The sequence below is a fragment of the Balearica regulorum genome, chromosome 1, assembly GCF_011004875.1.
Source record: "Balearica regulorum gibbericeps isolate bBalReg1 chromosome 1, bBalReg1.pri, whole genome shotgun sequence".
Taxonomy (NCBI): domain Eukaryota; kingdom Metazoa; phylum Chordata; class Aves; order Gruiformes; family Gruidae; genus Balearica; species Balearica regulorum.
The window spans coordinates 144,954,208-144,974,648 of record NC_046184.1 but is presented as its reverse complement, the minus strand read 5'-3'; the positions used below and the strand labels follow the sequence as shown (position 1 = coordinate 144,974,648).

At 38.7% G+C, this 20,441-nt stretch overlaps 1 protein-coding gene across 1 annotated transcript in view; it reads left to right on the top strand.

The window, feature by feature from the left end:
- Positions 1 to 16,511, top strand: part of GABRG3 (gamma-aminobutyric acid type A receptor subunit gamma3) — a 342,488-nt gene extending 325,977 nt beyond the window's left edge. The window contains exons 8-10 of the mRNA XM_075737535.1: positions 4,700 to 4,896; positions 6,437 to 6,466; positions 8,637 to 16,511. Coding sequence (XP_075593650.1) covers positions 4,700 to 4,896; positions 6,437 to 6,466; positions 8,637 to 8,915 — 506 coding nt within the window. The 3' untranslated portion in view covers positions 8,916 to 16,511. The remainder of the gene's footprint in view (positions 1 to 4,699; positions 4,897 to 6,436; positions 6,467 to 8,636) is intronic.
- The last annotated feature ends 3,930 nt before the right edge of the window (positions 16,512 to 20,441 follow it).

The window sequence follows — 20,441 nt, the reverse complement described above, 5'->3', positions numbered from 1 at the left end:
AACTTATAAATCTGTCTGAGCAACAGCACACATCCACATCTGGATAGTGGTACCTGGTGAAATTGTGAGTAATACAGCCAAAGCCAAACCGCTGAAATTGTCCTACTAATTAGTTGCAATGAATTGTAGACTCAGTGCACCAAACCTGCTCCAGGTATAGCTGCATTAATGTAAAGCGCTAGCATCAGGGAAATATTTCACTCTGTGAAATGAATAATTTCCTAAGCTATTGGCAACTACTCACAGTTTACATGAAGGACAGGTTTTACCCCTTTCTGAATAACGATAAGTAATAAGCTATTTCTGTGCTAGAGAATGCAATTGGGGTCTTTGTGAGGGAGAAAACAGGACCATAAGTATCCTTTCAACAGCATTGTCCAGAGGCATCAAAGTCCTCTTCAAAAACTTGGCATCATAGTCCCTTTTTCAGATGCACTTTGAGGGACTGAGGCCCTGAGTGGCAACGTGACTCACTCCAGGCCACCTGAAGAGTCAGTGGGAAGCTGGAAATAGAATTTGAGTGTTGGATGAGAACTGTGTTTTGTGATCCCAGGTTACTCTGCCCTCCATTCAGAGAGGAAAAAAAAAGGCTCTCTGCTGTTTCTGCTTGTCTCTAGTAATCAAAATGTTCTTCTCCCGATGTTCACAGTCAAGAGCAGCCAACAAGTGTCTGAAGAGAAGTTATGATCTGGAAAAGTATAGGTTGTTTTCCTTGAAGATGAAGAGAATTAAGTTAATCTGAAGATTTCATCCCACTTTCCCCCTGCTTCTTCAAAATGGGTATAATATGTAGTAGGGCTAGGCAGTTACTACAGAGCAACTTCAAACTGCAGTTTAAAAAAATACAGCAGATATCAAAGCCAGCAATGTGTTGTTGTAAAAGAAGATACATATGATGTTTAATAAAAACCAAACATTGCTGTCCTTGTCATTCCATCTTAAGCTCATTCACTAGAAAAACAAGCAAAAGGTGGTGAAATTAAGTTTATAAACAAGTATGAGCATCGTTAAAAGCAGTACACCTTTCCCACAGTGTCCAATCAACATATCCTTATGAAAATAAGAAAAAACGAGCCTTGCTGACCAAAGAGTTTCTAACACTGAAGCTCCTGCTACCTCACTTTGCATACTGTTGTCCAGTAAGGAGCTTTCAAACAGTAATAATTTTAAATAACTGTTGAGACCAATGATGTAAAGGTTAAAATGTTCTCATGTATTATGTATCCCTGCATCATTTGATCTCCCAGACAGTCCTTTTTGATTTAACAAACAGCATCTTTGGTATGGAATTTGCTCAGACAATATAAATGCCACAAAAGTATTTATACACAAACTTGTAAGCTCCCACTTACACTTGTCTACCTGAAAATTTTGAAGCCGGGATACTTCAAAACTAGCCTTGACTGATACTAAAATTCTGTTGAAACAGACAGTTTGAGAGCACTGTGAATTTCAATAACAGATGCAAACCTCACTTACTTACCATACGGGCCTCCCCAAAGCGAGAGACTTAACAATTTAATCTGGCAAGGTTTATTGCATTTGAAACCACTCAACACACTGAATTTTCTTAGCATGAGAGATAAAAGGAGCTAAGGGTATGGAATCTAGATATTGTCTTTGGAAATAATGGGAGCTGCATTCATATATGCATATCTGTATATCCCAACTTGTAAACGTACAGGAATACAAAACTATCATCTGGTGCACCTTCTTTCTCTTTGCTCTCTGTATGTATCCCCATAAGATCATTTTAATATTCTAAAACTTTTGCCTATGTGTCAAATGTAAAATTGACACACTGGGTAGAATTTTTATTATTTCAGACACTCCTTACTTTTTTATGGTGTGAGTTGGGATCCAAGTTCAAGCCTCAGCTTAAATGAAGAATGATGCTTTTCTATCAGATTTCATATCATAAAAATATCTTACATTAATAATAGAAGTAAAAGTATGTTTGTTTTACCTTTGTATGTTTCCATCTATGTGCTCAGCAATCTTGTCTCATGCCTTCACCATAATTTGAAATACGACATATAATCCAGAAACTATGATGGCTTGTGATAATGCTAAACTCTCCTTCCCCCAAGTTTTTATATTCTGGTAGCAAAATGTGATTTGTTGTCAAAGGGACTGAGGAGAGACACTATTAATATCTTACAAATATCTTACCAAAATAAATCTTACACCATTGCTGTGTCTATAAATTTTGTAGAACCTCGTTTATTTCAGTCAGCTAAAATTAGTCCGGAGCTACACAAAACTCCCAGATTCTGTATCAGCGAGGCATTTGCAACATGATTTACTGGGCTGGTTTTGCTTAGTTCTCACTGAGGTTTTCACAGTCTCAAGCGTGATTTAGGCAGGCATTTCACATTCAGGCTTAAGGCATGGATATAGGACTCAGGCTAGGTTGGGGACTTCTATACTTAAGTACAGACGCTAATGGTAATTTTTCTTTCACTTCTCTGCCTTCCTGTCCATAATCACATTGACAGCTGGTTGTCATTACAGATACCCGCACAATACTTCTTGTCACAAAGAATACAAAGTTATACATCTATTTCAGTAAAAATAGAGGAAAATTAATACATTGTCAATACAGCATTCAGTAGAAAAACTGCAGACCTTTGCAAAAAATGTTTTTGAGCCTTGCAAGCTTCTTTCTCCTTTCATTTCTTTTTTACCTTTTAATAAAAAAAGTGTCCTAAAGTAATCTGAGATCCTATCACAGGGTTAGTGGGAAATGAAAATTTGCCCTTGAGTCCAGGTAAAAAGGACACTGTATGTTGTGCTGGAAGAAGACTACAGGTTTTGAGAAGTTTTTTTAGAGGTAGTAAAATACCTGAGAGCAGGTACATGTACATGTGGCTCTGAAAAGGACAGATTTGTGTTAGAAATCTAAATGTGGGCTAGAAAGTGTTAAAAAACTTCATTTCATATTGTAGCATATGTCATTGGATGCAGTTCTTCTGAAGTTAGTGACTCCCAAGGCCTGAGTCACAATCATACAGAAAGACTAATTAACCTATAGTTAGTAAGGCCCAAATCAAGGCTAGTGAGTCAACACCTTTTGCAGTTGGACATCTCTGCAGTTGACTACTAAGCATCGGGTTTGTCTCTGGAGCTTTTCCAAAGCATCAGCTAGCTGCAGAACTGTTGTTGAAGGGTCTGGAGAGGTTACTGGATCATGTCAGCCACATGTGCTTATATTGGGATGTGGCACAGTTGACAGGAAACAGAAATATTTTCCCAATAGCTTTTAGATGTCCAAGGTATATACAAAGTCCACGTTTCCCACTTCCTATCAGCATTGCTTTCATCTTGATTATTGGGTTGCGTTTTTTCAGCAACTTTTTTTTTTTTCCTTTTTTTGTTTTTGTTTCTGGGTAGTGGATATTTAAAGAATAGAATTAGTTATTATTCATTGTAGAAAAACGTTGAGGCTCAGGCAATAATCTGCCTTCTGGCTCTTCTCGGGACTTTCTCATGGTTTGAATGGGGAGGGTTATTCTTGTGAATCGCTGTAGTTTTTATCAAATGCTGCAAATCAGAGGTGGGCATTCCTTCATAACTGAAAGTAGTCAAAAGTAATGTACAGATACTTCTTTCTCTCCGGAGTGCCATTTGTGGGAAGTAATTTTACTATGAGGCATAATTTCAGTCATCCCCTGCCATTTCAAACACTGTGTACCATTGCAAAATATCACTTTAACTATAAAAAGAAAGATTACCTTATGGTTATGTTGTTTTTAGAGCAGGTTCTCTCTTGAGGCTTATTTGAGTGAGAGCTTTATTTTTCTTCCCAAGCCACTGAGGAGTTTTATTTTTCCTTTCAGAAGGCTTGCAGTTCATAACAAATGATTAAAAGCATCAGTCCAAAGTGGGAATGAAAAGACTTCTATTCCTCAGGAATGAAGAGAAATTATATGAATTACCAGCAGCCAAATAACTGACACCCCACAGATTTCGTTCTAGGACTGGTTTTATTGTTTCAGGATATTTCACACTAAGTAATTCCCATTATATTCATTACTACTAAATCAATCTAAGATATGATGCTTTGTATGAATTAAAAAGGCTCTTCCATTAAGGTTATATCTGAAGTTTGTATGAGAGTCTGTTTTCCGTTACTCACAAGGAAAATAGCAGTGGAGGACTCCCAAGAAAGCAGCAGTGTGAAAACATATTTTCAAAATTCATGGTCAGAACTTGGCAGCAAAATTTCTTTCCCCCCTCCCCTCCCTTTTTTCTTTTTTGAGCACAAGATTTTTCATGAGAGCACTACTGCTGTGAAAAAGACCATGTTTCCTTCATTGTTTTCTTGGTTTCTTATTTTTTATTTTTCTGCATTTAGTATATCTTTTCTGCTTTGTACTTTTCTTCAAAAATTTCTTCATTCTCTCCTTCTCCCTCATTTCCATCTCCAACCTAACTGGGACCAGAAAAAGGAAGAGATGAGGAAAAGCTTATTGAGATGCATGGGAATGTCATTTTTGCAAAGATGAATATAAACAGCTGAGGAAATCTTTGTTTACAACATACCACTGGCTCTACTGATGTTATTTTTCTTTTTTTTTTTATACTACCAAATGAAATTAATGATTTATTTGGGTACAGTTTGGATTTCTGTTTTGTATGTTTGTTTCCAAAGATTCTTCTAAGACATGGAGAAATTAAATTGAGTTTCTTTCTGCAGGCATCACCACAGTATTGACCATGACAACTCTGAGTACCATTGCAAGAAAGTCATTACCCCGCGTCTCCTACGTCACCGCTATGGATTTGTTTGTGACTGTATGCTTTCTATTTGTCTTTGCTGCTCTGATGGAGTATGCAACCCTCAACTACTACTCGAGTTGCAGGAAACCAAACTGTACTAAGAAGAAAAAGTCGGTAAGATGGGAGCATTTAAATTTCTTTTCTAGCACGTGCGTGGCCCAGAGAGCAGAGAATCATTCAATAAAAGCCTGTAATCCCATGATACTCTGCTCCTCCCATCTCTTCCCAGTTTGTGGTGTGATCTGCCCTGAAAGCTGATGGAGAATAGTTACCCGCAGTAATAGTAGAAGCAGTTGAAGTGAGGAGTGAGAAGCAGAAGCAGCCTGTTGGATGAGGTCTGTTCCTAACAGAAGCACCCTGCCTATGCGTCTTTTGTCCTCCAGTTACGGTGCTGGTAGTCATAAAGGGCTCCCACTGAAACAGATTGCATAGCTTGTTATACAAATATATGCACATCAATGTATATTCAAATACATCTGCTACTTCATGGCTTAACAGGTCTAGAAATATTTATGAACTTTAGAAATGGGATTTCAACATCTCTACTGGGAACCAGCACTTGGTTGTGGCCCCACACACAAAGGGGCTTCTTCCTCAGTAGAAAAACAGAGGAAGTTGCTTCCAAAGGTTTTATACATGGCTGCATTTTTGGCCAAAAAGACACTTCCAAGAGTAACACCCAGACACACACAAAAGCTCTTTATTTAGAATCAATTAAAACAATCATACAGGAAGAATTGCCTGGTGTACTTCATAATTAACTATGAGAATGAGAGGGGACAGTATAATGGAGAAAAAAACCTCAGTGTAAACATAGGGAAGGGAAGGTGGGCTGTCCACTCAAGATCAGTGGAAAATCTTGTGTTTGAGGCCAGTAATTGGAGCTGTTAGATGCCATTTTGCGTCATGGAGGAAATAAGGACATTTGAAATCAGAAATACAAAGTCAAATAGAAAAATGTGAAGGAGGAAATTGAAGCGAGAAGGCTAAATTCAGGGAATGATAGGTCATGAGGTAAAAAGGGATTGAATGAAGAGCTATAGAAAATGATTGAATGAAGAAATAATGAAGAAAAAGGTGAAATGAATATGGAATTAGAGAACACCTAGAAAGCCATAGACGTAGTCAATGAAAACTCCATTAAAACCCTAATAGCTTCTTGTAAAAATGCATTGCGCACAAAAGGCAAAAGAGTGTTACCAAAAGAAATGTAGGAGACAAACAAAAAGAACTTGCTAATGATGAAACAAAAATTGACATCCTATAGAAAGACTGAATGAAAATGGCATGAGTATCTTTGTGAGTAGGATCTATTTCCAGACATGTGAATAAAGATGAGGGAAAGCATGCAACATTGATGAGATTTAAGTTAACACAAGAACAAATGCTCACTTAGCTATTGTTTGCTAAATAAGTAAATGTAATGGGTTGAATAAAGGTTTAAAGTGGATGGAAACTAGATGTGCATTCTGCTGAGGTTTCATGCACTTTTAAAGTGTAAAGAATATTATGCTGAATATATACAATACTCAGCATGAAGTGTTTTATGGAGAAATGCATTTAAAGGTTTGGTTTAAGAAATACTATTGAACATTAGATGCATATAAAGCAATAAGTATTTCTTCTGAATATTCTTTTGTTATCTTTATTTAAGCTACCTGATGTCAGCTTTGGTCATGTGATGGTAAGTAAACTATATTTTATTCAGTGAGAGCAATGGAGGCATGAATGTATGGTTGACATTTACTTGCAACAATTCCTCAGAAAGCTCTAATGCTCTGGTATGCTTTAACGTAACTTCACTATAAATAGTGATTTGATTTTTTGTTAAAAGGTCAGTTTGGTTTTGGCTGCAGCAGAGGAACATAGCTGCCTCTTTCTATACAGACTTACCAAATTATTTGGGAAGGAGATGAGTCAAGTGTAGAGTATTGTGTGTTGTTTTTACCTCAGAAATTTTGTGTGCCTGCTTTATATAATACTGCAGTTTCTCATTACATTTTATAAAAAAGTAATAAGCACAAGTTGTGTCATAAACTTATATGGAGTTTCAACTGAGTTTCATAGAAAATAATTAATTTATGCATATCTGCAAAACCTTTAGAAAGCTTTCGGGAATAATTTAGGCACACAAGTTTAACACAGTTATATAAATATAAAAAGATATTTATATCTTTTTGATATAAATATTGTAGCCAGACATAGAAAATTTCAGTCCCTGTGTAGGAATTTTTCATAAAGGCCTGCAAGAAATGAACAATGTGTGACACAGTGGTATAGCAGAATTCCATGTATACTTTAGTCATAGCTTTTTTTCTCTCCAAAGTAAAAAAATAATCTTAGACCTTTTCTATGTGGCAGCACATTGTAACGGTCTGATACCAGCTACCTGAAATGTTAGAAATGAGAGAGAAGACCATGAGGGCATAATTTGTGTCGTCTAATCTCAGAGATAAAGTCATTCACAACAAATAGATTTGCAATTATCTGCTCCTAAACTGGAATCTGTTTACAGTCCACAGCACAATGCACCTGAGAGATTTTAGCCACCTACTTATGATGAGATGAATTCTGTCCTAGAAGTAATTGGCTGGATACCATAAGGCAGTTGTTCAGATGTAGTTCTCTCTGTTGGAGACGCCAACATCTAAGCAGAGGGATGTCACATCAAGTTCTCAGCTCAGCTTAGCATTTTTAATGAGATGGGTAATGCTATGGTGTGTCACACCAAAGGATTTGTAGAAAGAAAACAAAGTCAATAGAAAAAGGAAATTTTCCCGAGGCGCATCAGTCATATCACTGATCTGTTTCACAAACAGAGCAAAAGTTTTCAGATACACCTCAACACCTTAAACAGGAAATGTTGTGTATTTTGTATAGCAAGTGTGGAAGCAGGGGCCCAGAGCACCCTCCAGAATGCAAGCAGTCATGATGCAGAGGCATGGCTAGCTTGGTAGTACATACCTGGCATGCTCCTGCAGGAAAAGGCAACGCTCGGCGCAATCACAGGGAGAGGAAAGGCCCCCGAGGTGAAGAAAACCACGCTGACAGGGCTCTAGTGCAGACAGGCAGCAAAGATGATGAGACCTTTCCTAGTGATGCCAGTGGAGGAGGTGACATTGTGAGGATGGAACGGGTGGCTTGATGAGAGAGGAGACTATTGTGAGAAAGCATCTTTCATGAAAAGGAAATGGTGTGACAGAAAAGCTGACAAAGTGTAAACAGGGACTACACTGAAGGAGGAGAGGTCTGTAGGCACGAGTCGTACTGTGAGGATGGGTGATATCAAAGAAGTGCCCTATTTCTGAGCCTGGTTAGTGTGATAAGCACTCAGGGCACGTGCCTAGGGATGATATTTTGAAATCCCGTACTGAAATCTTCACTATCTGTTGCTGACCATATAAATTTTTATAAATCATAGTAACGTTAAGAGGCAGTGAATGCAGCTATACTGAGCGGAGATTGTTCTGTAATTAAATGGGGAGGGGGGGCATCTTCCTTATGCTGCAGAAGCCATTCTTAAATGTAGTAGCCGCAAGTGTTAAAAGCAACTTGCAAATAATATTCCGACAGGTAAGTGAACTCCTAAGTGTGAAAAGATGTTTACTAGGAAATATATGCTTGAGTTACCCAAGTAGAAAATACACCTAGAATTATTTAACTTGCCACTCCACAATGTCTCCATGGAAATTCATCAAAAAGGCATCTTTTGAGGGAAAGAAAGATGCTCCCTAAATCTAGAATTCCTATAGTATCACCTCTTATTCTCAACTCCTGTGATTTTTTCCCATGTTTATTAATTGTGATCTGCATCATCCATGGAAGCTTATCAAACTTTCTTTTTCTCTCCTCAGAATTATTCTGTACTTGATATGAGACCACCAACTACAGTCATCACATTGAACAATGCCATGTACTGGCAAGAATTTGAAGATGCATGCGTCTATGAATGTCTGGATGGGAAAGACTGCCAGAGCTTTTTCTGTTGTTATGAAGAGTGTAAATCAGGCTCATGGAGGAGAGGACGAATTCACATAGACATCTTAGAACTGGACTCTTACTCTAGGGTCTTTTTTCCTACATCCTTCCTGCTGTTTAACCTGGTCTACTGGGTTGGATACCTCTATCTTTAAATGTTGCCTGTAGTGGTGAAGACTGCTGTGTTTTCACACTGTGGAGGGATGGTGAAAGTGCAGAAAAAGTGAAGGACACGGTCAGTTTCATCTCAAATTATAAAGGCCACATTAACCTTCACCATCACAGAGCCTGATGAAGAATTTTAATATGTAATTGCCTAAAAAAGAAAAATGTGGAAGAATTCTCTCCTTACTGCTATTCATTTTAAGGAAAAGATTCTTACAAAATACAGCTGAATTTGTAGTGTAAGCGATGTTTATGAATAATTATTGTATATTAGAATCTCTACTATTCTCCCTTGGCATAGAAGCTATACAAAATTCAGGCAAAGGTTAAGTATGTCATTTTTGTTTTTCATTCCCATACTTTCTTCAAAATGCTGCCATATCCCTGAGGCTCAGAGCTACATACACTGGCACTGGCAAGTAAGCCAAAGCTGACGAAACCTCTCATTTGTATTTTAACTTGCTTGAGCTATGTCCCATAGGTTTTGGGAAATATTTCATTGGTGATCTGCTTGCTGTAGGGAAACCACCAAAAGACAGTAGAAAATGTCTCTGGTGGGATCAAAACATGGACGTTACTTTCTGCAAAGGTCTGGGATTCATGGAATTAGCCACTTACGTACACATATTGGTTTTAAGTAAGGTGAAAAGGCAGAGTTATAAGAAAGCTATTATTTTGATATAAATAAAAGACTTGCCTATCTCTGAGGCAGCTGTAGGCAGAACTTCTACAGTTTTTCAAGCTTTTAACTGTCTTTTTTATGACTGGTTAAACACAGGATGGTCATTGATTTCTAAAGTACTCGAAGCAGGACAAGATTCCTGCGTGTTTGTGTCATTGTAGCAGATCATAGTTGATAGGCCATGAGTAAAAATCACTATATAATAGCACTAGGAATATGTGACTTTCTTCTGATTGCAATTTACTGAAAACTGTTCTCATACATTCTTATTTTTTCTCTCAAAGTTATTTTACAAAATTGAAAAACCTGTGTGCCAAAGGACATTTTTTGTTCCTTCCGTAAAGTTAAATATTGCAGCCCTTATTCACAGCAGTTGTTCCCTGGGTCTGAGCTGAAGACTGAACACTTTTGACTTGAATAGTGCATTATGGGAACTCAATTGTCACACTTGGATTAAACATGGAAGAGTTGCCACATATAGAAAAAGGTTGTTTTCATTTTTTCCTAAACTACCAACTATATTTTACCCTAGAAATCTATTTTGTATTTTTCAAGCTTTTGACTATTAAATTCAAACTACCTATTTTTTCAAAAACTAGTTTTACAGTGTTAAATTAGATTATGTCTTTAACAGACTGTCTCAATAATTGCTATCAAGCAAACAAAACAGATTCAAACCTAAATGGCAATGGCTTTTCACTACCCTTTGGATGACAAATGGTTACAAATTATTAAAGTTAAAACATACCTAAAAACAAAATTCTATTTTTTTTTTCTCTTATGGAGGACCTGATAATTTTTTATCATCTCAAAAAATGCGTGTTGCTGCCACACAGTTTTTGATGAAAAATGAATAGCAGATGTGGTTGAAGAGCAGTTCCTTTTCTCCTCAGAAGGAAAATCCTGCAAACAAGCAAAAACTAAAGCAATGGTAATTCTAAAGGAAAAAAAATGCTGTCATGTTCTTTGAAACATCACTGTCATTGCTGTTCCTCTGTGCTTCCAGTGAGTTTTTAATTGAAGAAAATTGCAAACACAAAAGTTAACTGTAGTTATTCAAAATACTTTCTTCTGTTTTTCACTTGTCTAAAATATCAGAGACAGAGCTGGGTTTAGGTGGGGGAGAGGAATCACTTCTCTAAGGACTGACAAAATTCAAATTAGAAGCACAGAAAAAAAATATTGGGGGGCAGGATCAAAACCTTGTTTTTAGTAAAATCTGCCCAATCTGATCTTCTAAACCAATGATAACCTTCTGACTTCAAAATACATGTTGAAGTTTTTGCTAACTCTCAGTAGCAAATTACTCTGTAAACCTCTGTGTCCTACACTTGGAAGAATGGGGTTTTTTTAAGGATGAGAGTTATATTTTCAGCAGTGCAAGACGGTGATTGAATTGAAGTTGAATATCCTGGTCTCTACTTATGAATTAGTCTACTCTAACAGCAACTTTCAGCCATATTTTGCAAGAATACTAGAAGTATTTCAAGCCTAAATAAAAGAATGGAAACAGTTATCCCTGTGTCAGGGGCCTGATCCTGCAAACACTCTGCACAATCAATTGATTTTGGTGGGAGTATTGACACAGATGAGGCAGAAGAAGGTCCGTTCTGCCATTACATCTTGAACAGGTAAAGTGAGCTTTATTTAGCAATTGCATACTTGAGTGAATATCCTGGGAGTAAGTGTGGAAGATGAACATTCCCATTTTGGATGATGAGCATACACTTTTCTTAACATTTCTGCTCATGGCTACCCATTCCTTCTAAAAGCACACAATCCCATCAGATCCTTCCTTGGAAGACTGATTCTGCTAAGTCCAGTCATATGGACTCTGTTTTCTGAGTGCTTTCATAAACAGAAGTTGGAAACATGTAATTCCACTTGTTTCCATGGTCCTAACCAAGACAGACTCTCCAGGCACTACTGGCTTCCACTCTTACCCTGTCAGCAGAGGACATATTCTACTGTGTAATATATTCTACTCTGGAGTTATGTGCAAAAAATTGATTTGTATTCCAGGTGAGCAGCTGCAGACTGGCAGGTTCCAGAATGCATTCCTCTGCTTATTCCTAGTTGCATGGTTTACTCTCTCTGCTTCACTGCTCTGTGCTTTGGCAGCCACTGAAAAAATGTAGAGATCAGGAAAAATAAGCTTTCTAGGCTCTGCATCATTCAAAATGAAATTATTCTAGACACCTAGATAATGTGGTCTGCATATATCAATGTGCCATATCCTTCTGTAGTAGTAAGAATATCCTCACTAACCTCCAGATATTCTTTTGCTTCTTTCACAAATTGAAAAAAATTGACACTTCTGTGCAATGTCTCATGAGATCATCTTAGATAATTTCATATTCAAGACTTGCATTTATTCAACTACTTCTTTTTGTTATTTAGTACTTCTTTTTACCCCTCCAAGGAAGGGAAGGGAACAGAGGAAGGCAAAAACAAATGACTAGTGAAATGAATGCATTTGGAAATGTATATAAACCCACAAAATCAATTATCTTCATATTAAATTCCTTTCTTTTTAAAGTTACAGAAAAGATTGTGAGGGTTTGTTTAGATAAGCAACTTTTCCCAGGAGGATCTAAAATCAAACCTCTTATTCAATCCCTTCATTTAAAAGTTGATGGACAGTGTTTTCCTGCATTGAAGCCAGCATTTTCAAGACAATTAAGAAAGTGTAAGAATACTGTTCTGCTTAATTCAGTCTCTCAGTTCTTCTGGCCCTGATGTCTAACATACTGACAGCTCCTTCTTTTACAGCCATTCTTCCAAGAATAAGAGTATAAAAACTTGCAGCCAGTTTATGCTGTTCCCATGTCCAGCATTAATGTGGAACTGAAGTATGCCACATGCCACACAATTCTAATGTAACTTTCTAATCAAGAAGTATGGCTGTAGATTAAAATACCTTAGACACTTTGATAACCTTTCTTCTCTTTCAGATGCTCATTTTCTCCTTCATCAACTCTCAATTGTATATTGGCATATTGTACATACCAATAAAAATGACAAAAATTACAGCGGGAAGAATAAAAAAGGCAAAACTGTCTTCACAGAGACAACAATGAGTACTGAAGCTAAGAGGAAGAAATTTTTTTTTTTTGCTGTGCAGTTCTTATCTGTCCCACTCCTGTTATTCAATTCTTCCCACCAACTACCCTCAGCTAATTCCAAATCATCCACCTGGTGGTTTGCACATTCATCAGCTGGAACAGCAGTGACACATGAGCCTTTAGCTGACAGGAAATTATATTTCTGGAACTGGAGGCATCCTGCCAAATAACTTGGATAGATTACTATCTCAAACACTTTTGCAGCCCTAATGTGTCTCAGAGTCTAGCACCTCATCTTGCTGCATAAATTTACCACAACACACCTTACTTGGTCATTTCATGAAGGGAAGGACGCTTACCCCCTTTTTACACCAAACTTCACCATGCATCTAGAAAAATGACTCTGCCCTGCCCATACTCTAAGGGACCAGGTGCAAGACAGCTCTGGGAAGACCATAGTTGCTGTACTGCTGACTTTGTGGGAAGGGAGTCTCAATATTTTAAGACAGATTTCATTAGTCTCACAATCTGGAGGGTTGGTGTTACCTTCTATGCTGTAAAACAAGGCGCCCACTGCAACTTGTAAAGGCTGTCCATAATAGACTGTACTTTTCCCATTGGCTGCTCTTTCTAGGTTTCCATAAAGCCCTAAGAAACGGCAAGTCATATCCCATAACCTTAGCTGCCTACACAATTATATGATTTTTTTTCCAAGGTATATTCTTCTTCTTGCTTACAGTGAAATCTTTGTGCCTCTTACATTAGTGCCTTTAGGATTTCTGGATATTGAAGGATGTACTATTCATCGTCTGAAAGTTAGACAGAGGGACAATGACCTTGCTGCAGTTCTTCCTGAGCGTCACAGTGTGTGACCAATCCAGATGTCTTCAACCTACATATTGAGCATTTGTCTGATTTTTCTTTATGTTTTAAGCAGTCTGTAGGTCTCTTAATACCTAAGTAGCAAGAAAACTGCAGTGGAATTTCAGCAGTTTGGCAGAATCCTTCCTTCTTCACTCAGCAACATCATTCCACCAAGAGATGCTGAGCATAAACTCAAGGCTGATGTTTACCTCACCCAGGTGACTTCCCAGAAGACTGTTTAAAATAGGAAAAAAACAAACTATGCATTGGGAATGCATTTCTACAGCTGCAAGGTGAGGTTCTTTCTCCTGTAGAGCTTTTGTTTTTTCTGAGTTCATTTTAGGTCCTCCCTCCCTCCGTCCCTCCCTTCATCTATACGAATGGCAAGCACAAAATCAGCTCAACTTACACTTACATACTGAAAACTTACAGTGAAACTTACATACTGAAAAAAAGCATAGTTTCATTACTATTATGCTATATTTATATGCCTACAACCTTCTTATGGTTCACCACATTCTCTTCTTGAAGGGTTCTAGTATATATATATATGAAAAATGAAGGCTTTCCTTCAAGATTCAGTGGCCTTAATAGTTTTGCCTTTTCCACTGGGATCCATGGTTTGTCTGGACAACAAACAGAGAATCTACTTTCCTCACCATTTAGGTCACTGTTTTAGATACTAAAACCAAAACTATGTTTTATATCTAAAGCGAGATGATGTTTATACAGGAAAAAAATTATCACCACTTGAACTGCATTGCTTTGACAACTTAAACAGTAAATTTTTGTACACCATACCTATGGTGGATAATGATCCTACCCTGTAACCCTGCTAAGACTAAGTCCTGAATTAGGGATAAATATTGTTCTAATCATCCAATTTACCTAGCAGCTGTTTCTTTAAATCACTTTCAGTTGTGACTGACTTTGAGCACTTGTTTAGTGTCTGATGATATTCCTCAACGGAGATATCCAAGATCTGTGATGCTGTATTCCCTTCTACAAACTTTACTTTATTTTTTCTTTTTTGTTGTGGGTCCTCAAGTCAGTGTCTGTATGCATCTGGAGTCCTCAAGGGTTTTCCTAAAATATATGTGAAATTAGATAATAAAATTCATCTTGAAGTTCAGTGCCTCAGAGTTGGACACCTGAGAATTCCCTATTTTCTATCAAAACATGCATTTTGATCTTCTAATCACTTGCTATTTATGAAAGACCAAGGAAGACAGCAGAAGACATGTGGTTATGTTTATTCATATGTCTGGGGGTAGGCTTTCCCAAGGACTCAAGCGCCAGGCAAGGCAGACACTCATACAGTCAGTTATTTGCCAGGTATTCTTCTATCAGGGTAATGATTGCACTAGCCAGAGGAGCCACAACAGCCTGTTTGGTGGCATGGAAGCATTCATGTAACTCAACTTTACTTGGAGGACTAAGCCAGCCTGCAGAGCTTCTTATACAGGAACCCAGGTGCTCCCTTTAGTGCTTAATATGATGCTAAATACTCTCCTAATGTTTCTTTTCCTTCTTGCAGCCTATGGCAGTGCTTGGGAGAGATGAAGCCCTACTGACACAATATGTTATAAAATACAAAGAATTAAATATCCACAGTGAAGCTGGTGACTGCTTGTTATTGAGACTGTGTTATGATGACAAGTTTTAAAGAGAAAGCGTCTAGGTCTGAATCAAAAACTTCCTTGTTAATCAAGATCATTGACCAGAAGAGGGGTTTAAGTTAAAATATTCTTACAAGCAAACACGAAGATCTTTGGATCATGTTCTGGCAGGGCTGATTATCCATTAACTGGCTTCAAAGCTTGTGGAGACCAGATTTGTAACTTCAGTACTTAAAGTACTGTGATTTGTAATTTATGTACTTAAAATGAGGCCTAAAACAGGGAAATGCCAAAATTTCTAAATTGCCCATTAATAGAAAATGGATGAAGATATTGATATTGATGACACATTTGAAAAAAACCTGCGGAAATATGAATGTGGAACAGAGTCCATTCCATACTTACAGACCAAGTGGGATCCTTAAAATGTGAGCTGCTGTTGAACTCATGGAAAGCTGGCAAAATAATTGCATCTGACAGTATTACACAGGCAGACCAGGGAAGTATGCCACTGCCAGACAGAGTGCTCCAAAGGAAACAAAATTTCAGAATAACCTTCCACAAAACAATGCTCCTCTGAATAGGGGGAAACCTTGTGCAGAGAGATTTCAGTATCAGTCCCCCATGTTCTCTTTTGTAGTCATTAAGGAGTCCTGTGACTTTATTGTCATCCACACTCATATGCAATACCAACAATAAATCACGTGTCAACATGTGGCTGTTACAAGTAGGAACACTAGGCTGGAGGGAATCTGAACCCAGTCTGTGGCTATCACAGGCAGTCATCAACCACCTCATATAATCTTGTTTTAAACTCTCAGTATACTCCTCTCAAAACATTTTTCCCAACTTGACAACATATGGATTTTTTTTTTTTATTTTAAGTGAGTGCAATTTTAGGAATCACATAAAAACTGCCAACTATGTGCCAAATTGAACTTTCTTATAGAACACAAATAAAATTTTAGATTTCTAATTATCCTTCCTTCCTAACTTTTTCTTAGGGGTGTGTGATTTCTTTGCTAGCAGTGCAGCTTGTGATGTCATAGTGAAATGGAAGTACAATTATGTGCCCAATGTGCCTTGAATACTACAGGTAGCACTAGTACCAGTATGTCATTCTAAGTTAGATAGCCATCCTAGTGATCCCCCAGACTGACCTAACCAGAAAAGTCAAACACCTGTGTGCTTCAACTCCTCAAGTTCTCAGACAACGACTTTCCCTTATCGACCACATCCATTCCAGTTTACTTTGTGTTAAGGAGTAGGGCTGTGCGTCTAGAATACTATTTATATTCGTATTTTGATCCCAACATTTGTATTTCTGGATACAAATAAATACACATTATCAGAAAATGCAAGTATTGCGTGCATATATTGATGGTTGTGTTTTGTTATGAAAGTTGAGAGCTTAACAAAATAGAAACAGACATCTGAAAATTTTCCTAAGAGAAGAGTCAGTGTGTTATCTTTCTGGTAGAGTGTTCTTGAAAGGAATTTCAGAAGAGTCTTTAAAAACATTTTCAATAGTCAATAAACTAAAAGATTTGAGACTGATGTTTATCCATGAGGCTAACATAAAGTCAAAAGAATATTCTACAAAATTCAAGGAGAAATCCAGAAATAAGCTGTGTCTTTTGCATAAACTGCTTGAATGTAAAGACTTAATAATTTAAAAATTACAATCAAATTTGGTTTCAAAACTTTCCCAATCCCAACTTTTTCAGTACACTGAAAACTAGTTCTTTGGATCTGCTTACAAAATGAAATTTACTGGTAAAGTTATATTCTGCATTTATACAAGTATAATTTCTTTGGCAGCTACTTATTGTTAATTAAGAGTGTCTTCTTGGTTTATCCTCTTCAAATGCAGTTTAATTTCTGCCTCCATACATGACCACAGAATTGCCATTCTCGACCCACTCCAACTGTGAAATTCCTACATCTTTACAGGGTTCCAGACCATAGCAACACTGGAGCTGACAGCTGAGCCACAAATAATGCAGAAACCTCCCAGATTTCTCATGATCCCATGGTGCAATAGGGATTTCCCTATCTGAGCTTGTTATATTTATACTTTCTGTATGTTCCTACCACTAAGGCACTTTTTTCTGAAATACATTTTATTTCACAAACAACAATTATATCTAATTCTTCCATAGTCTCTTATTACGTTTTCACTAAGAAATCTCTTTACCCTTCAGGAACTGTAATGTTTTCACTTATTAGTTCGGCATGCAATTCATGGTTTACCCCCATCTGTGTTTCGATAAAGCTAGTTACTAGTACTGACCTGTCTACTCAAAAATAAATATAGATTCTGGACTTGCCTTCCCCTACCAGAAGCTGACACTTGTTATACCAGTGTGTGACATACAATAACCAAGTAGATGTGGTGGTGCCCCACTCCACAGAATAACAGGTAAGCATTATTGTTGCCATGACTATTTGCCTTCTACATATTAGTCCTTAATGTATACCATTGTCACATGGTGAACACAACGCCAGCTGTTGTCCCTTGTAGAGCTTAACCTGGAACACCACCCACACTCTTGCAACCATTCAGGAGGACTGAATTGAGTTGAGCGCATCAGCCCTTCCAGAGATTTAAGGTGCTCATCCTGCCAAATTCAGAAGACTCTGATACATCTTCCAATTTAATAACATTTCCTGCCCAGTAGGCTCAAGTGTGCAATAAAGTATGATGATGAATCATGCCAATAAGTTCTGCCTTTTTATGGTACCCTCCGTCTCACCACCACAAATCTAGTTAAGAACTGAATTACTGCTTGGCAGTTTCAGCTAAAGTAAACTCAGTCTGTGAAATGGAAAACAAGCAAAGTTGAACATCATAGAGCTATCCAGAAAGTAAGGAATAAACGGAATAGACATTTTCCTAGTGACTGATATTAGAAGACCACTGTCAGTTGATAGCCATAGTAAAAAACACTCACATTTTTAAAGTTGGTTTAGAAATGGAAGGCATCTGCATTAGCAGTGTAAAATAATTTATATATGCTGAAGTTTATCATACAGCAACATGTTCCAGTGGGGTTTTTTATTAATTTGCATGTTTGCTTATTTTTATTATCATTTCTTGTATGTTCCTCCAGACTGCCACAGAACTGACCTTAACTGAAAGAATTTTTCATGTAAGAAAAATCTGGGACAATGGGACTTTCATTAGCCCATCCTCTAATTTTCTGCAACCAATGAACATCATAGACACACATTTTTGCATACTATAGCAGCTTCGGCTTCTAGGTTGTCAGAAGTTGGATTATTTTTTATAGAGCTAGTCTTAGTCTAACAGCATTAAGGATCATAGTAGAGCTGTGTGGTGGGTTGACCCTGGCTGGAGGCCAGGTGCCCACCAAAGCTGCTCTATCACTCCCCTCCTCAGCTGGACAGGGGAGAGAAAATATAATGAAAGGCTCATAGGTCGAGATAAGGGCAGGGAGAGATCACTCACCAATTACCATCATGGGCAAAACAGACTGAACTTAGAAAAATTAATCTAATTTATTACCAAACAAATCAGAGTAGAGTAATAAGAAATAAAACCAAGTCTTAAAACACCTTCCCCCCACCTCTCTCTTCTTCCCAGGCTTAACTTTACTCCCAGTTTTTTCTTCCTCCACCCCCAGCGGCACAGGGGTTACGGTCAGTTCATCACACGTTGTTTCTGCTCCTCCTTCCTCCTCAGGGGGAGGACTCCTCTCATTGTTCCCCTGCTCCAGCGTGGGGTCCCTCTCACGGGAGACAGTCCTCCACGAACTTCTCCAACGTGAGTCCTTCCCATGGGGTGCAGACTTTCAGGAGCAGACTGCTCCAGCGTGGGTCCCCCACGGGGTCACAAGTCCTGCCAGCAAACCTGCTCTGGCGTGGGCTCCTCTCTCCACGGATCCACAGGTCCTGCCAGGAGCTTGCTCCAGCGTGCGCTTCCCACGGGGTCACAGCCTCCTTCAGGCATCCACCTGCTCTGGCATGGGGTCCTCCACAGGCTGCAGGTGGAATCTCTGCTCCCACATCATCCTCCATGGGCTGCAGGGGGACAGCCTGCCTCACCATGGTCTTCACCACGGGCTGCAGGCGAATCTCTGCTCCGGTGTCTGGAGCACCTCCTGCCCCTCCTTCTGCACTGACCTGGGCATCTGCAAAGTGGTTTCTTTCCTATCTTCTCACTCCTCTGGCTGCAGAATGCTGTCCCTAGTTTGTTTTTTGTGTTTGGTGGTTGGTTTTTTTTTTTTCCTTCTTAAATATGTTATCATAGAGGTGCTACCACCATCACTGATGAGCTTGGCCTTGGCCAGTGGTGGGTCCATCTTGGAGCCAGCTGGCATTGGCTCTGGCAGACATGGGGGAAGCTTTGAGCAGCTGCTTGCAGAAGCCTCCCATGCAGCCTCCCTGCTACCAAAACCTTGCCATGCCAACCAAATATAAGCTGAAAAAGTACCCTTTTCTAAGGAGCAGCTAAGTTTTCTGGGGTCTTGTAGTTGTCAGACAGGAGCCAAAGGTCCACCAGACCACAAAAATAAGGCAAATCAAGAAAAAAGCAAACTCTCACCCTTTCTAGGTAAAGGAGGGAATCTTTGCTATCCTGCACATTTTTTCATCTCTAATAACCACTTTTTCCCCTCCATGACTAAATAGCACTTCTTGAGTCAAACAGGGCAGAGCATTGCTGTTAAGTGTCTTCACAGCAGTGAGGGCAATGCAGCCTGTGCCAGCCCAGGTATCACAGTCCTGCGTGCATAACGACCTGGAGGGAAAACAGCATTGAATCCTATAGAGCTTAGTGTGATGGTCACCCAAAATACATGAAGGAGCAGACCCTAAGACGCACAGGAGTGGAGGCTGTGACAGATCACCCATTAGGCATCCTCAGTGAAAGCAATCATCAATACATTAATGAAAGATTAGATTTTATCAGAAAATATTAGATTTTAATAATTCTAACTGTTGGTCAGGGCACTACAGAACCCAGTAGAAACTGAATTGGCAAAGTTCATACTTGGCCAAAACCTCACCTTTCCCAAAGGCTGGTTTATGGATGACACCAAGCTGAGTGGGGCAGTTGATTGACTAGAGGGAAGGGATGCCATCCAGAGGGACCTTGACAGGCTTGAGAGGTGGGCCTGTGCGAACCTCGTGAAGTTCAACAAGGCCAAGTGCAAGGTCCTGCACATGGGTTGGGGTAATCCCAAGAAAAACTACAGGCTGGGTGGAGAATGGATTGAAAGCAGCCCTGAGGAGAAGGACTTGGGGGTATTGGTGGATGAGAAG